This window comes from Python bivittatus, unplaced genomic scaffold (genome assembly GCF_059951505.1).
Source record: "Python bivittatus isolate LINGU-HERP-01145 unplaced genomic scaffold, Pbiv_v1 ctg000850_np1212, whole genome shotgun sequence".
Lineage (NCBI taxonomy): Eukaryota > Metazoa > Chordata > Lepidosauria > Squamata > Pythonidae > Python > Python bivittatus.
The window spans coordinates 4,777,085-4,799,364 of NW_028277112.1; the positions used below are offsets into that span (position 1 = coordinate 4,777,085).

The following is a 22,280-nucleotide window of genomic DNA, read 5'->3' on the forward strand; positions in this document are numbered from 1 at the left end:
TAAAATCACACTCAGAACCAACCCTCAAAATAATTGATCCATGAGGTAGGAAGCTCAATAGTAAAGCAACCTCCCCTACTTTATTGGGATGATGTCCCCCATCTTGCATATCAGGTGTTGGGCTTGTGAGCCCTGGGGCCCATACAGTAAAACAAGAGAGGTTGCTTTAATGTATAAGTCCCCATCCTGAAGATTGGCTATCCTGTGCTCAAACCAAGCCACCCAACAGCTAATGCCCAGTAAAGAGTTATTTACCAGACAATGCTCCAGGGTGCAGATATCTTATTAATATTTAACATTAATATATTATTACTGTTCAGTCACTCTTCATTGTTCATGACCCAAAAAACTAGTTTTCCGGGATTATCAGTCAGGATCTTTTTTTTCTTTTTTTTTTTAGTTCTTTTGGGTTGATGCAGTATTATCAGTAATATTTAGCCAGCTAAGTTTCTGTTGGCCTGTTTTTCAGTTACCTTTGATTTTCCACATATCAGGATCTTCTCCAAAGACACTTGCTTCCACATTGTATGTCTAAACATTTCAGCATTAGCCTCATTATTAGTGTTTCCAGCAAGCAGTCTGCTTTCACTTTATCTAGAATGGAATAATTTATTATTTATGCTATCCAAGTATTCTCCAGAATTTTCTCCAGCATTACAGATCAAAGATTTTATTTTCTTTATTCAGGAATAATCATAGACACAGACTGATACAATAGTTCTAGCCTTCCAGGTATAACATTCATGATACAACTATTATTTATAATTTACGTAGTTATAATATAAATTTCTAAGGTCACTTAACTCAATAGAGAAACTGGGTGACTCATATGTTAAAATAAAACCATGGTACATAAAACCAGAAAAATATGATCATAACGGGAACAGGCATACAAATAAACCTGACATAGATCAATCTAGATGAACACACACCACCCTATCCTTGGGTCTGAGGAAAAGGCCAGGTCCTCAAGGCCATTTAAAGGATAGCAGGATTGTACCTGTTCAAAGCTCTGGGGGAGATTCTATTCCAGAAGACAGGAAACACAACAGAGAAAGCCCACTTCCTAAGGTCCATCAGATGGCATTGCTTAAGAGTTTGGAAGCAAAATGAACCTGCTGCATCAGATCTCATGGGATGAGCAGAAACATTGGGAGAAAGGCAGTCCTTCAAATAACCAGGCCTTATGCCAGGAAGGGCTTTATAGGTGATAACCAGCATCCTGAATTGCACCAGAAGCAACAGACAGTTTGCAAGCAGGGGCATTACATGAGTGTACCAAGCCGCAGTTTCTGAGTCATCTTTAAGGGCAGCCGTTGTAGAGTTCATTGCAATAGTCCATATGTGAAGTGACTAAGTTGTGACTCACCATGAAAAGGGACTCCCGGAACAGAAAAGGGCATAACTAGTGTACCAGGTGGATCTGTTCAAAGACTTTTCTTGCCACAGCTGCCACCTGCTTTTTGAGTGTAATCTGCTTCTTCCAGGACTCTCTGATGCTGCAAACTGATCATTTTTTCAACTACCTTTCCCAAAAAGGGGAGATTGGAGACTGGGTACAAATTGTCCAGAACCATTTGGACTAGCAATAGCTTCTCGAGTAGGGGAAAATACCACCATCTCCTTCAAGGCAGATGGGACCATTTCCCCAATCAAGGATGAATTCCCCATTTGATGGACCCAATCACATATCACTTCCCAGGAGAACTTAACCAACCAGGAGAAACATGGATTAATAAACAGGAGGCTGGGTTAACAGTCCTGAGAGCCCTGCCCACTTCCACAGAAATCATAGGATCAAACATTTCTCAGATAACAGGACAAAATCAAACCTCAGTCAATTTGATTGAACCTAGCCAGTCAAAATCTAACTCAGAATGGATCTGAACAACTTTATTAGTCAGGTGCACAGAATATTCCTCACAATGGCTTTGTAAATGTTCTTGTGGCCCCTCCCTTTCCTCTAAGGAATGGGTCACTTTGAATAGGGCCACTGCCAGCTAAGAACAAGACAAGAGTGGAAAGACAGTTCGTTTTACAGCTCTTATCGCCATGATGTAATCCACAATGTGGGCTCTTACATGTGCTTGGTAAAATATTCTCTTCATTTTTCTCCAACAGTGCTCTAGGCATCTCTTCTGTGTTTCACTGCTCACAGCATTTTGGAAAATCAAGGAGCCCTTTGGGATAGAAGAACAGAAAGAGTCTACATAGGAGCAATCTGGTCCAAGCCCTGCCTTTGTCACACACCCATTCCAGGTAGAGATTAAGGCCTCAGTCAACTTGCCCACCAGATCCTCAGGGGGAAAAAACCCTCTGAAATCCATTAGCCACCTGTTAGACTGATCTAACAGACTCAACCTCCCTTGGCCAGGGTGGGGGGAACAGCACCAATACGCAAAAAAGCAGTAAGAGTGATCTGATCACCTTCAGATCATGCCATAACTGCACCAAGACAAAAACCAGACCTATGTCAGGCCCTTGATGACCTGGGGTTATTTCATGGTTGTCATGAATTCCTGAGCTACTCCAGACTCCGTTTATTCAATTTATATAGCTGCTCATCTCACATCTTAAGTACACACAAAAATACAAATAATAACCAAACATGTAACTAAAAAATTTAAAAATTAAAAATAACCTGTTAAAACCATAGAAAACAACCTGCAGGAGTGTGCAATCAATTTCACTAACAATACAGTCACTTTGCAGGCTCCACACCACTGCTACCAGATCCTCAGGCCAGATGGCAAAGCCATGTTTCAGGCCCTTCCAGAAGGCCAACAAAGTCTTCTATGCCACATGGGAGTATGTTAGGAAATCTGCTTAAGTGCTCCCTAATTTCAAAAGGAGCTAAATAGAACTGCATAAATATTGGCTAGAATTGTAGTCCAAAGCTGACTTCAAATATCAAACTAAAGGATAAACCATGCACAATGGTAGGGATATACAAGGTTAAGCCTAGAACAAATAAATCACATTATGGCATAACATAACTCATCTTGAAGCAGCATTTTGAGATATCTGATCTTTTTTCTGCCAAGATTTCTGTGATTTGCTGGGATTACCCTGGGTTTACCCTTGAGAGAGAGATACATACATACACATATATGTTATATAGTTTCTGAGTATATTGTAGTTGTAATCTAAATTTTGTTGTGATGTTGGTATCTCTTAAGGATAGTACAGTTTGGTAATAGAAGCTTGAAATGTGATTGCAGATTCTGAACTTGCTTACAAGGAATATTTTTGTAGTAACTTCATGAAGAAAAAACTGCACTTAGTTTCAGCAATGGTGTTGGCCTTTCTTCGTTTGAAATGAAAGAAATATTTCAGACAGAACTTATGTACCCATGGATGAAACTGCCATGGTCTTTTCCTCTTTCCACAAGGCTGTAAGAATCAGCATCCATTACAGAGTAAAGAGACTGTAGAAATACAGAACAATACATCACATTAATCCACTTGTCTTGAAATCCTTTCTAACAATGAGAGCTTGTTTCTGGCCCCTGACTACTTAATCACTCTGTTTTACTCACTCTTATTACTTTTATACACACAGGCTTTTGAAACCCTCCTGCTATGATCTGCTGAACAAGAAGCACCTTTGATATTTTAACATTTTAGATTTAAAACTAAATAGAACTGTGATGTGATTTGGTAATCAAGCTGTATGATTTTGTTAAATATATTTTTATTGAAAAAAATTAAAACAAAGACAGAAAACTGGGAATCATGCCAATGAAATAAGTGGGTGTATCATGCCACATGGGGGTATGTTAAAATCTCCAAGGTCTATCAGTCTTGGAGATTCCACTGCCAACCTGACAACAAAGTTGAGCAGCTCATGCACCAATGTTGCTATGCTGCAAGGAGGCTGGTACAGCAAAACAAATCAGCTGCTCCTTAGAACCCAACTTCAGTCTCAGGATCTCACATCGTTATCTGAAGTGCAGTACCTCTGAAGGATTTAAGAGTTCCTAGAAAACCACTATGCCCCCCCCCCATTTGTGGCTAGTGCCACACTCAAAACTCAGATGGGCACATTTCTCTGGGCTCACCCTGTGTCAGTTACACACACTAGGTCTGCCACTTCACCCATTAAGTTCTCATGGATGAGAAAGCCTTGTTACAAATCAATCTGACTTTAGTAACAGCAGCCAGAGGCCACAGCCACTGAGTATCTGGGGATTATGGAACATCCTTTTTGTTTTGAAGTTGCAACTAAGTATATGCTTATGTTCTGGAATCTGCTTTGGTTACTTCTCTATTGCATTTTCAAATAATGATTTTATTATATGCTGCCCTGAATTGTACAAAACATTGAAAGAGCAGCATAAAAATCTTTCTAAATGCAGTGGACAGAAAGCTTCTATTATATTAGAAATCCATGAATTTAAAAATAAGATTAAACTTTCTTTATACAGGTAAACAGGTTAGATTCTTAGGAAATTCATACATATTCCACATAAATAGTTTCCTTGCGTTGCCTTCTCCTATGACGCTATTTCGACTTCCCAGTTTCTGGATCTTGCAAGTCTGTTCTGCGCTGCCGCCAAACTGCCTATTCCAGTTTAACGCGCTGAATTTACCGGCCTGCACCCTGTGGCTTAGAGGACTTTCGAAAATGATTACGCGGCAAATTCCCGGAAAACAAACTTTTTCAATTGTCTTTACTAACCACACGGGAACCCTGTATCTCTACGTTGCTGGCTACCAACTGCTTAAGGGCAAGACCGAGGCGTCGCTCAGCTTTTTTGCGCCGTGCTGTTTCCGCAGGCGCTTGGAGGTTTTCTTCAGGAAAGAGGACGGCGTGAAAGGTTCCTCTAATAAACAGCCAGTGTCTCTATTATTATTTCAGCTACATCCTTCACAGTAATCTCATCAAACACGCACCCGGGCCACCCCAAGACCCCAAACGTTCGCCCACCGCACAACCCTCACACGGTGACAGATTACATCCCCACCCCACTACTACGGCACAGTATCGTATATCCTTTCTCCGCCGTTATCACGTGACATCGATTCAACTGCCTCCTCTCTACCCGCCTCTTGAGCCCGGGCTCCAATCAACGCGGCGTTGGGGCGAATCCTATTACGCCTGCATCTGTGTCCGGGACTCCTTAAAAATCTCAATCTGCAGTTGGGGCGTTCTGTGGTTTTTCATTGGCCGCCGTCATCGGCGAAGACCTGCCTTTGAGTTCCTTGCGGCTTGTCGATTGGTAAGTAAGCATCTGGAAAGCATTGTCCTATCAGCGGGCCTTTAACAAAAGGACTGGAACCAATCACGGCAGCCCTCTTTTTCCGTGCAGTTAGTTTGAAACTGCCAGGCTTTTGCTGCGGAAAAGAGGAGTGGCGGCTGCTCCTCAGGTGAGAAGGAAGTGTCTGTTTGCGACGTTGGGGAAGTGGGAAGCCCGAATGAGGCGCAGGACGGAGAAGGGGCTTAATTGGGGTGCAGAAGATAGGGCTAGTGATCCTTTTCTCACCTCTGAAGTTTCCTGTATTCAGCAGGTATCTTCCTAAACTCGTTATCTTTTTTTCAGTTTCTTTCTCCTCGCAGGCGCAGTTCACTCGTGGAATTGTTCAGATTAAGTCCTCTTGACAGACTGCCCTCTTCCTTAATGTGCTGACCTACAACTCCTACCATTCCCAGCAATTACGGCTGGAAGTCAACACTTCTGGGAGGCATCAGGCTGGGAAGGATGATTTCCTCATCAAGTCATCTTTTATTACTAGATGTAAGCCGACCGAAGAGCAAGTATGACGAAGGCATAGTTTTCTAGACTTTGAGCACCAATTCCTCTTAATACCAACTGGCACAGCCAAAGATAAGAAATGATGGGAGCTGTAGTCCAACCATTCATAGGCACACCATTTGTCTATCGATGAGTAAGACTGGGAATCTACTTCATCCATTCTGCAACTCTCCGAACATAACACAGCAAGAAAACATAGTGCATGCACGAGTCTGTCAGGTGCATGAGTTTAATTATTAGACCTATGGATGCCTTGCTTGCTTAGGAATTCCAAATTCTCACTACTGAACCTCTTACACTGCTATTGTTGTTAGACACAAAATATGCTGTTTGGTAATATATTGATTCATGTCCAGTATGCCTTTGTAGAAGCATGTCTTGATGTTTTAACCTGTTGACGTGGTTCCCAAAGTTGCCTGTCTTTTCTTACTGATTACCCAAACATGATTTTCCTCCTTCTCAACTGTTCTTTTTTGAGAGAAGTGTTATGCAAGTTCATTTAGCCTAGTAAAAATGGTTGTCAGATAAGACTCTGATTCAAATTTATTTGAGATAAAAGCATCAAACTTATTGTTTAACATATATTTCAGGTGACATAAAACTAATGTTATAGTGAAATAATACTTCATAAAGATCACAAGGAAAAAGCCCCATCCTAATATTATAAAAATATTTTTAAAAATCGTTTTCTTAGTTCAGTGGTTAGCTTTCCATTTCAGTTCCTCATCTGAAAAAAAAAAGCTAAACAGAGCTTATAGAGTTGTGTTATTGATGTAAGCATTCTGAGTTTAATACTTTTCAAAGTGCTATATAAAATGTTTTGTATGATGCCCTTTCTCATTTTCTATACTTGCATTTAGTTTATATGCACCTTAAGCAATACTGTATAGTTGATCTTGCTAAAGCTTAAACTAGAGAGCAGCCATGAAGGCTGTTGTTTTTGTAGGCTGCTAATTCTTGCATTTGAGTAAGGCTTCCCTAAGAACAGTGAGCTAGTCATTTGTCTACTCAGGTTCTGCAGATTCTGCTCCTAAGATTTAGAAGATTCTCTTTGCAGTGATAGAACCAGAAAGCACAGGTAAATAGAATTCTCCATATTTCTGGCTTACCGATAACTAGCAGTTTTTGTGGTACCAGCAACTAGCTGTGTTAGTGGCTAAACATACCATAGAAACTTTTTTCTGTGGTTTGCTTACTCTGACACATAAATCAAGAACAATGGCTTATTCATCACTAGCAAACCAGGTTCAGAAAACAATTTGATCTTGGATTCCATTTTCCCGGCTTGGTTTGGAAGAGACAAGGCAAACATCCCAGTTATTGACTGAAAATAAAGTTCACCTTCTGGAACTTTTTACAGGAAATACTTTAATGCGAGATGTCATCATCTGAAGAGAAAAGCACAAGTCCTGTTTTACCAAAAGATTCTGATCGAGGCAGTTCTGTCTCTTCTGATCTTCAGGTAGGCCAAAAATGTATGGTGTTTTTTTCTTATTTGGAGCTCGTGCAATATCTTGTAAAAGTAGATCTCTTAAAAACTGTTAATTTGTTTGAACCTGCTATTTTCATATCAAAACAATAATTTTTATGAATCTATAACTTGCAAATGCAACAGTGCAAAAGAAGCAGTATAAGATTTAAGTGAGACGTTAAATAAACAAATTCTTAGTAGACCATGGTTTATTGACTTATTCACAGTTAGTTGTGTTAGCATAACATGCTAATCACAAATCATGGTCTAAAAACCCACATTCTTGCTTAGTGCCATGAGTGAACACAGTGTGTACTGTCTCAAAAGAGTTCAAAGAAAACCCTACATGGTTGTCGGCAGAATAAGGGGTTCTTTCTCTAATGGCTATAAACAAAGAGGTACACTTTAACAGTTGGATGTTCCCTACTGCCTCTCCTAGCTCAGAATCAGTCTTCACCCTGGGCTGTTAAGGACGAGTTGCCACAAACTGGGAAATCTAGCTTGCATTCCACCTATCTTTCTCTGTATTGCTGCTATCATCATAGCTCCCACTTGGTGGTGGAAGTAAGCCAGGTGAAAATTAAAAAGAACATTTAGGGTTTGCCTTTTCACCTTGTTTGCTTCTAGATCCTCAGCCAAGAGTAACAACTGAAACCTTAATCTCAGGCTTGGCAGTCAAACAGGACCGGCTTAGCAATGCCTAGTAGGTCAACAACTGTTGCCTTGGAAGCTTTTCATGTGGCTATTTTTTTGACACTAGTTCTTCTGCTCAGTGTTGACTTGCTAGCCTTCCTGCCTCTACCTACTTCAACAATGATAATGGTGAAATAATATAGCAGTGATATAGCTTGTGTATAGATGGAAACAAAGCAGCATATGCATGACCCATCTATCTTCTTGCATGTTTGTTTGTGTGTATGTGCATATACTACTATATCCTGCCCATGAGTATGTGTTTCTGTGAGTAACATTTTCCTATATATCTGTCATGATGACAGAATCCATGACTTTTCTATACCTGCTTTCACCTTAGCAAAAAGATGATGAAAGAGATGAAAACATATCTTCTTTTGCCATGAATATTTTTATAGTATGGAAAAATAACAATAAAGCACTCCTCTGGTTTTCATGCTGGTGTATCTGCTTAAGTGCTCCCTAATTTCAAAAGGAGCTAAATAGAACTGCATAAATATTGGCTAGAATTGTAGTCCAAAGCTGACTTCAAATATCAAACTAAAGGATAAACCATGCACAATGGTAGGGATATACAAGGTTAAGCCTAGAACAAATAAATCACATTATGGTATAACATAACTCATCTTGAAGCAGCATTTTGAGATATCTGATCTTTTTTCTGCCAAGATTTCTGTGATTTGCTGGGATTACCCTGGGTTTACCCTTGAGAGAGAGATACATACATACACATATATGTTATATAGTTTCTGAGTATATTGTAGTTGTAATCTAAATTTTGTTGTGATGTTGGTATCTCTTAAGGATAGTACAGTTTGGTAATAGAAGCTTGAAATGTGATTGCAGATTCTGAACTTGCTTACAAGGAATATTTTTGTAGTAACTTCATGAAGAAAAAACTGCACTTAGTTTCAGCAATGGTGTTGGCCTTTCTTCGTTTGAAATGAAAGAAATATTTCAGACAGAACTTATGTACCCATGGATGAAACTGCCATGGTCTTTTCCTCTTTCCACAAGGCTGTAAGAATCAGCATCCATTACAGAGTAAAGAGACTGTAGAAATACAGAACAATACATCACATTAATCCACTTGTCTTGAAATCCTTTCTAACAATGAGAGCTTGTTTTTGGCCCCTGACTACTTAATCACTCTGTTTTACTCACTCTTATTACTTTTATACACACAGGCTTTTGAGACCCTCCTGCTATGATCTGCTGAACAAGAAGCACCTTTGATATTTTAACATTTTAGATTTAAAACATTATTTTAAAACTAAATAGAACTGTGATGTGATTTGGTAATCAAGCTGTATGATTTTGTTAAATATATTTTTATTGAAAAAAATTAAAACAAAGACAGAAAACTGGGAATCATGCCAATGAAATAAGTGGGTGTATCATAAGGAGAAATAATTATTCTCCATTCTTGGAGAAAATCATATATAGGGAATGGCAGTATTGTTCAGAGTTCTTTTAGTTCTGGGGCAGCTTTTTCAAATTTTGCCCTATTTTTGTTACAAATAAGAGATTCTGTATTTTGGAGATTACGCATCTACTATAGGAACATAACATCAAGAATTATTTCCTTGCTATCCTAGGTAGGCTTTAATTTAAATTACCTTTTTGGCTTTGTCACCCAGATGAATGTTTTTCTTTATACTTGCCAAAAAATACTAGACTAAAAAAAATAATTGAAATTGATATTGTGTATCTGATAAAGTGAAACAGTCTCAGTGTCTTTTCTTGTAAAATAAACAGACACTATGAAACATTCTATTTATATACTGCATTCTGCTGGATTTCTATTGGAACATTTCATCTTGGCAAAATATACCTTTATCTACAAAATGTTGATAGTGCTTATTATTGTAGTCATGAATAATGGAGCTAATCATATACCCCAGTTCCAGAAGCTTTAACTACTCATGCATTTTGCTGCAGTGCTTACGGTTTTGGCTCAGTCCTTTTCTTAGTGAAGTTCAAGGTGGACACCAGTCACTATATAGCTGAAATAGAACCATTCCACATGAAGATGGAAGAATCAGCCGAATATTTTACAATACCATTCTCGTTACAGCTCTGCAGTGCTTTGGATTCAGTTCCAAAACAGTGTTCAGAGCATGCACGAACATAGCACCTATTTGCAACTGTTAAAACCAATCATGTTTTTTTCTGGGACCATATGGCAGCTGCACGGCAGCTGCTTTAAAGAGGTGCTGTAAGACCAGGTGCAATGTTTGTGCTCCAAAGCACCTTTTCCAAAATATTTCTGAAGCACTGTACAGCACAACCCTACTGCTTCTTCTGTAATTATAAATTATTTTATTAATTGATTTAATTTTCTTAGTATATAATCTGATGAGTTGTTAAATCTCCTTATGTATAATTCTGTAAATGAAATTGAGATTATTACTTGCGTGATTAGTTCAAATATTAGAAGGTTTGTTTTCAATTCACCCAAACCTGTGCTGAGTATCAGAAGGGGAGAGGGGGTATATAATGACAATATCTCAGAAACTGAATAAGATCTGTCATTCATGAAAACCTGACCAAAATTGTGGTTTGGGCAATACTGATAGTTAGGGCTCTGTGTATTTTGAGAATAATTTGGAAGAAGTCTTTTGGCATTCACATGAACCTAGCACATCTCTGCTATTCATAAAAGCAGGCTTTTTTCAGGCTTCTCTGTAACCCTGAATGATGTGGCTGCTTTATACAATCATGTGGAGTCCTTGGTGCTCTGTGAGCTTGGTTGTTTAATTGCAGATGTTTCATTACCTGACTAGGTAACATCACCAGTATTAGTGAGTGTGGGGCTTGCCCATGGTTTATATACAGTAGCTTGCCCTGCCAGTGTTGGTGAGGGTGTGGTTTTCTCCTGGGTAGTTCCTTGACTAGGGTATTGTTTTCTGACTGTTTGTCTGATTGATTGTCTTCTTGATAGTTCCTTGATTAGCATATTGTTTTCTGCTTGTTTGTCTGGTGTTAATCTCTGTTTATCTGGGTGTAGGCTGCTGGAGAGGATGCGTTCTGGTCTTTTTGTTTCTTTCTTAGCTTTCTTATTATCTCTTTTGAATGGTGTGTAAATGTGGTTTATGTCTCTATTGATGGCTGATGTGTCTGAGTGCCAAGCTTCCAGGAATTCCCTAATGTTTTTGGATTTAGCTTGGTCTAGGATGCTCCCAGTTTCCCAATTGAAACTATGGTTAAATTTGTCCATGTGTTGTGAGATTAAGGAATATTCATCATGTCTTCTAACTGCTAGTTGGTGTTCATGGATGCACTTCTGTCTGTCTGTCCTACATAGTGGCTGTTACAGTCCTTACACTGTATGTTGTAGATGACTCCTGTTTTTTCTTCCTGGGCTACTGGGTCTTTTGGTTTAGTTAGAATGTTTTGGAGGGCTTTACTTGGTTTGTGTGCTACAGTGATGCTGTGTGGCTGTAATAGTCTGTTAGTTGTTTCTGAGATGTTTCTGATATAAGACAGTGTTATCCTTTTCATAGCTTGTGTTGGTTGTGTTGTAGTGAGTTGAATGGCCAGGCACTTTTTGATGCACGGGTATCCATTTTGTTGGAAGATGTTGTATAGGCAATCTGATTCCTTTTTCTGATATTCTGGGTTGTTGCAGTGCATTTGTGCTCATCTGAATAATGTTCTTACACAGCTCCTCTTGTGGGAGGTTGGGTTGTTACTTTGGTAATGGAATACTTGGTTAGTGTGGATTGTTTTCTGATCGACTTGTGTTTCTAATTTGCCATCATTTCCTCTGCTGATGGGGATATCCAGTAAGGGTAGTGTGTTGTTGTTTTCTTCTTCCCTTGTGAATTTTATTCCTCTGAAGATATTGTTGATGGTTTCATGTGTCTTCTCTAGTTGTTCCTTTTTTATTATGAGAAAGGTGTCATCTACATACCAGATCCATACTTTTGGTTATATGCGTGGGAGTGCTATGGTTTCTAGATGCTGTATTAGAGTCTCTGCTATGAGTCCTGAGAGTGGATATCCCATGGATGTTCCTCTGATTTGTTGGTATATTTGTCCATCAAACTGAAAGTAGGTAGTGAGGCAAAGGTTGATTCATGATTCTGGGTGTTTCAATTTTAGTGTATTTGGGTAGGTCGGGTGTGTTGTGTAGTACTGCTGTCATAGATTCTTTTGCTAGTTCTGGGTCTATGGATGTAAAGAGTGCTGTGACATCAAATGAAACTATAATTTCATCTTCATCTGTTTTTAGGTCTTTGATTTTCTGGAGGCCCTGTAGTGGGGAGTTGATAAAATATTTACTCCCCTCTGTGAGATATCCAACATTTTTTGTAAGTTCTTTCACTATGTTGTGTGTTGGGGTCCCTGGTAACAATTCAATTGGACAAAGAGGTATGTTAGGCTTGTGTATTTTTGGGTGTCCATAGAAGTATGGGAGGATGAGTCCACTGTTTTTCATCTGCCACTGTTCTTCTTTTGTGATTTGACCTTTCTTAGTTAGGTCATTAAGGGTTGTCTAGTTTCTGTATTAGCCTACACCTAGATAAGCAGGGATTAACATCAGACAAACAATCAAGCAGCAAATAATACCCTAATCAAGGAACTACCAAAGAGAAAACCATACTCCCACCAACACCAATATACTTATACTATATATAAATAGGGAGCAAACCCCACACTCGCTATTGTCAATGATGTTACCTAGTTGGGTAATGAAATGTCTGCAATCAAACAACGAAGTTCAGAGAGGACTGAGGACTCCAGAGTTCAACCCTTAGCTTCATATATTCTCTTCTTATGGAATCACCTCAGGAAAATTAACAGAGTCTTAAACTGAACAGATTAGCACAGAAGCCTGAAAAAAGAGTCACAACTTTAATAGCAGAGATCTGTTGGATTCACATGAAGACCAAAGCATGTCTTCCAAATTATTTGCAAGGCACAAACAGTGTTAATGTGTTGCTTGATTTCTTCATGGGAAGCTATGGTTTCCTTATAGTGCTCCTCCTAGGTTGTCTTGCAACTGATCATCACCTTCACACAAAAGCTTTGTGGTTCTAATCTTTTCCTTCAAGATAAGAGGTAAACAGTCCTTGTGAACTACAATCCCATTGAACTTCACTACCATGCTACCTCCACAGCTGTTTCCATTTCTCTCAGTTTTTGGCTACTATAGCATTTATAAAATGTTACTGAGCATGAACCATCTTTGTAATAGCATGGAAAATGAGCAAGGTAACTGACTAGCTAGTGGATTATAATCAATTTATAACTATTGTAGTTGCATATTATGGGATCATTATGTTTATGAGAAAAGATAACAGTGCCTTCAAGTTGAATTCAACTCCCAATAACCAGTTTTCTTAGCAACAGTATAGTAAGAGTTTGCCATTGCCTTTTTCCAAGATGTCTTTTGAATTCTCAATCTAGCCTACAACCCCAGTATCCCCTGTGGTCTCCCATCTAAGCATCAACCAGGAATAACCCTGCTGAGCTTCCAAGTGTGGACATAATCTTCCTGATATTGTCACCTTTGGTAAAATTATTTCTGAAAGAGAAATAATTTAAAGAGTGTTCCTTGGTAGTGAAGTATACAGCAGTGCTATGCTTTGCATTGGATTCTAAAAAAAATTATTTGGAGTCAAAACATTGCACTTACCTTCAGCTGTTTAAAGTAGCCGCATTATTTCCCAGGATCATGTGGAGCTGTAGAGAGCAGTTGCCTGATCATAGGAAAAGACATAGTTGCTTTGAAGAATTACAGACAGGTGCTACATTCATGTTCCTCATATTCTGAAGCACCTTTTTGAAATAATGTTTGAAGCTCTGCGCAGCCCTAGTAGGGAGTTATGCACTCATGTTGTTTAAAAACAGGGCAGTTTATGTGCAAATGTTTACTTTGACTTAGCAACAAATATTTATCTTTTTATGCTAGGATGAATATGAAGAGCTGCTTCGTTATGCTGTAGTTACCCCTAAATTTGAGCCAAGTGCATTACAACAGTCAGATCACGTGGAGGTTCGTCAGATATCTGCAGGTAACGTGTTTGGAAATGGGCTTTTTTCAAGACATAAAGGTTGGCTTATTTTATGAACAAATTAAAGGTGCAGGACCAACCATGCTGACATCTGAGAATCCATGGCAGAAATAGGGTTTCCAGTTGAATAGGCTGAAGACCTTTCTTATTTTGGGATGTGGACTATTCTGCATAGTTTATTACTTAAGATTTATATGTATGCTTTTGAGCTAGCCACTACCCTAGTGAAACATAGACATTATAGAAAGTTGTCTTAAACAAAGTCAAGCCGTGAGTTCATCTGGTTCAGTCTTGTCTGTGATGACTAACAGAAAGTCTTCAGGATTTGAGAGAATCCAGAAGATTGGAATTTGGTGACTCTTGGTGCTTATTCTGAGATATTCTTTATTTCATCACCCAACTACAAGTATGTAATTTCCATAACTTAGATTACAAAGTTGTTTTCCATTAGAAATATACTTAGAGTTTCTATGATCCCCACACAATCATTTGTAATTTTCATTTTCATGCTAAGACATTCAAAACAAGACGTTTTGTTAATTTATAGTAAGATTTACCTCAAGGAGGCTTTGTGGCATAGTTTGACGCTTGTGTATGTCCTATATTTTTTACAAATATTCTAAGTAAAGTAATTATATTTAGCTAAGGTAGACATAGAATTCTTCTTATTGAGTCACAGTGTGAAAGTTAAAGTGGTAGTTCACTCATAGGAAAGATAGATATTTAATAATTTGCATTAGTCACTGGGTTTTAGCCAGCAATTCATTTTTGAGGCATTTCTAAAAATATCAGTTCTATGAATATCTACTTTTTTGCAAATGTTAAATACTATTTTAATTCATCTTAATGCTATTAATTTATTTAGCATATTTATACGGCTACCCATCTTAAATAACTCTAGGTGGCTGACAAAAATCTAGATAAAAACACAACATAAAAACCATGAGATAGCATTTGGGTTTTTTGTTCCACATTTTTTCTCCCCATCTTTGCTCACCTTGTTAGCTGTTTGCTCACCTTCAGTGTAAAGGCATGTGAAGTAATTTACTCTTGTATCAGAACTGGCCAAGGAATGTTCCCACAACTGTTCTTCATTGCGGAGGGCTCAGTGCAATGACTAGAACATACCATTCCCCTCTCCAGAGAGCAAGGATGGGCATACCTTTTGCTGGTAATCAGCTGTAGACAAAAGTTTTGAGTGGCTATCATATCACACATTGGGGTGGAGATTGTTTTCTAACCATGAAATCCTTTTCCAGGGGTGAGAATTTTCACCTTCCTGGTTGATTATTTTTCAGCCATTATGGCTAGAGGGGGCTCTGGTGTCCACTGGAAAGAGAATCAGGGCCACATGTGTCTCTGGGACCATGAAGCTGTCTTTACCTACAGAGGAACATTAACTCTTTTGGCTGTTGTACTCTAATGACATGGACGTCTATTCTGAAAACAAGTCTTGACGTAACAGTAATATTGTTTCTGCCCACTATCAAAATAAATAGCAGAAAGGTGATTAGAGAGTCCATTTATAGATCTGGAATCATAACCTGCACCTAAAAGGAGTCCTCTAATCTGGAGCTGGAAAGGGACGCAAAGAATTGGTTATGATTAACTGCAAAGATACTGTATGAATTTACAGACAAAGGGCTCCATTCATTTACATATCTAATGGAAGCAAGTCTTCTTTGAACAAAGAGAATTAATTTCTAAATAAATATAAAAGGATTGTATTAAGTAGGAAGGGAAAGGACATAGCTGCCACAAATTTTGGCTTTATTATCAAGCCAGTTCAAACTCTTAGTCATTATTTTATTATTTTATACTTAAATAGTATTTGTTTTTTCTTATATTATTATATATTATATTTTATCTCACTTTCTGTTCAAGAAACTTAATTTTTGAAACCATTTCCCCCACCCAAGCAATGTTATGCAGAGTGCAGCTATAACCACAGTTTATGCCAAAAATACACACCAGCGTTAGAGAGATTTAAAGAATGCAATGTCCTTATCTTGTTCTCCAAAGAAATCCAGCCAGAAGTTATAGAAAATATCTGGTTGTTTATTGAGAAAAATAAAAATTACATAAAATACAAGTTTCATGCAAAACATACAAAAAATCACTTCTTCTCATTTATGTGGCATCCAAGACTTATCCACTACACAAGTTTAACAAAGTCTCTAGCCAAAAACTCTCAGAGAAGAGGTACACTACTTGGTTGTTAGTTACTACTACATAACCTATAAAACTGATTACATGATGGCTAAAATCCTACTACGAAGTGAGGCATACAATCACCCACAATTATATTGATACTATGCACCTCCTCATTGGGTAACTAGCATACAGACGCCAATAGGTGGCAATAACTAGCAGTATATGTGCAAACTAACAAAAATAAATGCAGATGGCCTGTTTTTGTAGTCTAAACAATGTTCGGAGATAAGCGAGTTGCATTTCTTCCCATGAGAAAATCCTAACAAGCAAAAGACTGAGGAGCCTAAGGTGACAAAAGACAGATGGCCCAGAGTTACCCCGTAACTTCTCATGACTGAAGGGGGTATTTAAACATGTCTTCTTCCAGTCCTAGCCTGACATTTTAATCTCCATAAATCTAGTTCCTAGATTGTACTATGTAAATTTCTCGTTCCCAGTTCTTCTCCCATTTAGATGGTGAACTTGCAGACAGTTCTAAATAGCATCTCACATTTATTTGGTGCTTAATATTTATTGATTGATTGATTTGATTTGATTTGATTTGTCCCCCGCCCATCTCCCCCCAATGGGGGACTCTGGGCGGCTCACAACATATTAAAACAATAAATAGATATACAATTAAAACCTATAACAATACAAAAATAAAAAGGAAAAAATCCAGGAGGCCAATGGTTCAAGGCAGCAACTCCAGGCCATTAAGGGACTAGCCAACCCCACACTTGATGATCCCCCTCCTCACCCCAGGCCAGATGGCAGAGCCAGGTCTTCAGATACCTCCGAAAGGCCAGGAGTATAAATATATAAATATAATACATGATTATGAGTAAAATAGAAAGTTCTGCATTTATTTGAGAAGAATTCTAAGATTATCTCAAGTTAATAAATAACATTCCATATAACTGCATATGTAAAGAACTTAGGAATCGAGTACTGACTGAGGAACAAGCATGGGTGTTGAAATGTAACTTTAATAGCAATATGTTTGCTATGCAGAAACTGCTGGGATTCAAATAATGGGAAGATTCTAGAATTCTGAGTATTCTAAGAACAGTGTTAAGACATGAGAAATGTCTGGACACTAATGAGAAAAACTGTTTTGCAAGGCTAGCTCTAATCAGCTTTCTATTTCAAGTCCCAACCTATTATGACAAAATACTGCCAAGAATTTATCCATTTCCTCTTATCTGAAATCTTCTGGAGATCCAGCTACAGAGCTGTGAAGTACTAGAGGTAACAATAGTTTTCTGCTTTTGCAGTGATGTTGGGGACTAATTACCATTCTCTTGGGTGAGTCTAGTACAGTCTTTGTTGGTTAAACACTTGGCCAGAGTAGTTTGGACTGGACCCTCGTAAATGTAGATGACACTGTCTAGCCCATGGTGAATAGGAAGTCTTTGTAATAAAATATGTATTTTGAAAGGACCAGCTATGGAAACTTACTATATTCTTTGTTTCATGTTTGTTGCAGATGTTCTATGGTTATTTGTTTTTGAAAATGATAGGCTTGAATGCAAAATATCCTGCTGTAAAATACACTGAACAAATTTATGTTGTTACATTAACATGTACAGGATGTTTTCTTATGGATTTTGGTAACTCTTATGTTTGTGAATGATTCTGGGTGGCATGGTGTTATCCATCAGTGATAGGTTAGGTTCCTAAGAAAGAAAGTAATTCCCTTATCAGGGATTTGTAGTATAAAATGCCATTTGTGCTCTCATACAAATGCATGCACAGGGAAGGGGCATGGAAAGCTGTAAGAATAGAAGGTGAGAAATGTGGACAGGTTGAAAGAAGAATGAAAGTAGAAAATGATAGTTTTGAAAAAGATCCCAGCTAGGTAAGTAGAGTGCATTATAATTTGATTATACTTTCAATGTTATGAAGCCGTCAAGGTGTTACATTAAAAAAATGGCTTGGAAAATTGTGATGCCATCATGTTTTTCCTGCCTGATTTTCTCTGGTACTTTTCATTTTATGAGGTAAATCATAGATTGTAGAGCTGCTAGTTGACTGAGCATATAGAGAAGTTAATACTTGCAAATATTTTAAATCGAATAAAACAACCATCTATGGATTAGATGAAGTGCATTTTGACAGATGGCTCCACTTACTAACCAAAAACCTTCCCTTGAATTTCGATTTAAGGATAATTATCTTTCAAACTACTTTCACTTCTAGATGGGGGAAAAATCAGAATAAAATAGGCCATAATGTTAAATCTTGCATTTGAATGTTTTAGTACTAATGTTTGATTTTCTGCTCTATGTTCTCAACTTAGTTAATTAAATCTCAAAATTTGTAAGGCTACTGTAATTTCAGTGGAGCAGTGGCACATGTGCAGCTGTTTTGCATTCCTTCTTGGTAAGGTGGTGATATTCCAGTAAGGAACACTTATATTTGAATGAATCTGTCCTAAAGCTGACATTCCTTCTCTTGCCCCTGAAGTACTTTGTCAAAGTTGTGATGGTGCTGTTATCTGCAACTGGCACTTATTCAAATGGCTTTTTTAAAATCCACAAAATACTACTTCCAGTAAAATTGTCCATTCAGGAAGCACTAGCAGGTTTAGAGTAATCATATAAGAAATGTCTTGTGTGATCTTGTATCCCCATTTCAAAATAGGATACACTTTCCTCATGTAAATATTGCTGCCTGATTGCAGTCTTGCTACTTCTTGCTTCTATCCATTCACTCTGACTGCAAGTAATAAAAGTTTATGCATCTGTTTCCTTAGAATCAGGTTCCTTTTATAGCTAGCTTCTTTCCTCCCTTTTTGTACCTATTGATGGGTGATGTAGTCCAGTTAGGGACTACCAACTGCTAGCTCTAATATTAAAACAGAAGAATTTTGAACAATGGCATGAACAATGCAAAACTGAGAATTTGATACTGCCTGTCTAAATCTAGCCAGTCTTTGTATTTGAAATAGGAAAGAGTCCGGTAATGAATGACTGCAGGCATGAAAGTGCAGGAATGAAATGGAGGAAACATGGAAGAGCTCCAGATCTTGCAACATCTAGTCGAACAACAAGAATAGAAGGTATAACTACTAGGATGAGAAAGAGGATACTCATATTCTTATTTCTTAAAAATAGTCTTAAAAGCTTATATTAGGGTTCATCTTAATATGTGAACATAATCTAGTGGAAATTACTTATGGTTTTTACAAATAAATCCCTATAGTTGTACAAAAATATAATGTCTAGCTCAAGATCATCCTGTGACCTGCATGTATCCATATACACCTGAATTAATGTGTGTCTCTTATACCACATTGTCTCACTTAGATCAAGTCCACTATGGTCTTCAAGCTGTATTTATTTGTAAAACATGTACAATGATCATTACCTAATTGTAAAACATATGAGATGGAACCCTTTTTAAAAAATTCATAAATAGCTCCTCTACTGAATGTCAAGCTGCCACTACTTTTTAAAAAACGTATTTTATTTTCTTCCCCTTTTGAAAGAAGGGAAAAGAAACACTTCATTATCAGACTAAAGAAGCTTATTATATTTATAGCTTTTCTGTCCGATAACATACATAAATGTATACATATTATTGTTGTTCTCCTTTATGGTAGAATTATAGAAAGACATTTCTCTTACCTGACACAAAACATTATATATTTAAAGAGAGACTCAAAATAAAAAAAAAATGTATTCTTCTTTACAGAAACTACCAGAAGTTAAAATATATTACTTACAAAAAAAGATACTTTTATTTAAAATAATTGGAGCTATTCATGTTAAGACAGATATAGCAAAAAGGATATTTTTTTTGGCCCATTAAAGATTAGCAAATTTATGGTGGCGCAAATAAAATGAACCAGAATCCATTTCATCAAATAGTCTTCAGTTCACAAAAACGTATTCCATATTATGTGTCAGTCATTAAGATGCCATAAGATAGCATTGTGGTTTTGCAGAAACGTTGATTTTTTAGACAATCTGTTTTCAACTTATATTCTGCAAATCCACCAAAATCCAGTACAGTAATATGATATTAGAGAACTAGTTGGCTTTCTATTTTTTAAGTTTCAGCATCAGTAAAGGAGTCAGCTCATGTGGATATGGAAAGACTTTGCCCAGTCCGTTCAGAAGAAAGTTCTTCACCAGGGTCCTCATCTAGTCAAAGAGATCTTCAAGAGACATATGTAACTGACTTGAGCCTTTCAGATGAAAGAGTGACCCAAATAGAGAGCATACTTGATCTGTGGAGTGGCAGCCTTAAAGTAGGTAATTTTTGTATTATATGTAAAATTCTACTGGAGATAGCTTGGTTCATTGTATCTTATATCCCTGTCTTTGTTATGGAGCATTATACCCTCGAAGAAATGTCCTTTGACTATGTGCCCATACCTTTCTGTGTTTGTAAAAATAAATCTTACAAAATCAAAATTAATATAATTATGTTTAAATTTAAACTTAGCAAAAGAAAAAAATATGTGTATAAATGTTGCTGAGATCTCACATGACTGATCACAATCTGACTTTTTTAAGAAATACCAAAAAAAAAATAGTTCAGGCAATATGGAGTATAGAATGAGGAGGGAGAAGCAACATACCTTTTCTCCATTCATATCCATTGTTGTTGTGTGTTAAAATTGTTGGTCTAAGCTGTTCTTAGGTGGTTTGGATATAAGTTGGCTAGAAGGCCCTGATCCTTCCCTTCTTCTTTTTTTGGTATTGAAATTGCTTAAAATGCTTTCATTTTAAGTTACATTAAAGTAACTTTATATTTAACAGTTACATATAGGACCTAAAACTGAAAATCCCACAGAACATAGCAGAAGTTAAATAAATAAATAATATATGTACAGTATGACAATACTTTAAAACAGAGAACAGTATTATCTTTCTTGTAATAAAGTGAATTTCACCTTACTTTGAATTTGATATAGTAACACATGTAGCAACTATGAAGTAGAGCCACCAGCTCCCTGGGTAAGTGGTTCCACTGTTGAGCTATTCTTATTGTAAAGAAGTATTTTGTAACAATTGGAACCTTTCTTCCCATAACTTAAATTCATTATCTTGTGCTGAGCACTCTGGAATGAGACAGAACAGGTATTTACTTTCTTTTTCACCTACTTCCTTTCAGGTATTTAAAGAGTATATCTCCCCACATCTGCTTTTTTCCGAGGCTAAACATACCTGGGCCTTTCAATCTCTCCTCATAGGATATATCACCCACCTACTCTGTACCTTTCCAATTTTTAGTGCCTAGAACCAGGCATAATGCTTGAAGTAGGATTTGATGAAAGCATGATGTAGAACTATTACTTCTCAATGATTATATTCAATTATACTTCTGTTGATAAAGTCAAAAAATGAATTTGTCTCATTTGCAGCCACCTTACACTGCCAGCTCACAGAGTTTGCAATCAAGTCCTATTCCAAGATTTCATTCACAAGTATGATTTCCAAGCCAGGTATCCCCCACATATACCTGTGCATATATTTTTTGTTTCCTAAATTAAAAAAATGTTGCATGTGTCTCTGTTAAATATCATTCATCCATTTCTCTAATCTATCAAGATCATTTTGAATTCCCACCCACTGTCATTTGCAAATTTATTAAGCATTTTTTTCACCTCTTCATCAGGTTATTACTAAAAATGATGTAGAGGGCTGGACCCACGACTGAAATGTGTGGCACCTCACTCCAGTTAGATGAGGAGCCACTGATGAACATTCTTTGAGCATGATTTTTGAGCCAGAAATGTAATTGCTTAATTGTCATTTCATCCAGCCTGTGCTTATTTAGCTTGCTAATTAGGTGATGGGTTACTAAATGCTTTGTTAAAGTCAACATATTAATAATGCCAACAGCATTCCTGCCACCTATTAACAAGCACTTCCCTAACTCACTGCAGCTGTTTAGAGGCCTATCTTCTTGGAACTGACTCATTTTTACTTTGTGTGTGTGTGTGTGTGTTCCTCCAAATCAGTGTTGACTCCTGACAACTGCCTGGACAAGTCCCTGCAGTTTTCTTGGCAAGATTTCGGAAGTGGCTTGTCATTGCCTCCTTCCTAGGGCTGAGAGAGAGTGACTGGCCCAAGGTCACCCAGCTGGCTTTGTGCCTAAGGCGGGACTAGAACTCAGTCTCCTGGTTTC

The 22,280-nt window shown here is 37.5% G+C and overlaps 1 protein-coding gene and 1 long non-coding RNA gene across 6 annotated transcripts in view; one reads left to right on the forward strand and one right to left on the reverse strand.

Annotated features, from left to right (window-relative positions):
• Nucleotides 1–693: 693 nt before the first annotated feature.
• On the reverse strand, nt 694–5,005 carry LOC112542279 (uncharacterized). Of its 2 annotated transcripts, none has more exons than XR_003086079.2 (3): nt 4,682–5,005; nt 3,239–3,428; nt 694–2,180 (listed from the first exon to the last, which is right to left on the reverse strand). It is a non-coding gene; the product is annotated as an uncharacterized LOC112542279 (long non-coding RNA). The 2 variants fall into 2 exon arrangements; XR_015793831.1 differs by having other exon boundaries at nt 4,460–5,005.
• Nucleotides 5,006–5,315: 310 nt separating this feature from the next.
• Nucleotides 5,316–22,280, forward strand: part of POC5 (POC5 centriolar protein) — a 34,448-nt gene continuing 17,483 nt past the window's right edge. For 2 of the 4 annotated variants that reach the window (XM_007440760.4, XM_088130470.1), the window contains exons 1-6: nt 5,316–5,370; nt 5,544–5,738; nt 7,117–7,218; nt 13,841–13,943; nt 19,090–19,200; nt 20,198–20,394. In XM_007440760.4, coding sequence (XP_007440822.1) covers nt 7,135–7,218; nt 13,841–13,943; nt 19,090–19,200; nt 20,198–20,394 — 495 coding nt within the window. In that variant the 5' untranslated portion in view covers nt 5,316–5,370; nt 5,544–5,738; nt 7,117–7,134. The other 2 variants (XM_025174746.2, XM_088130468.1) reach the window with 2 other exon arrangements.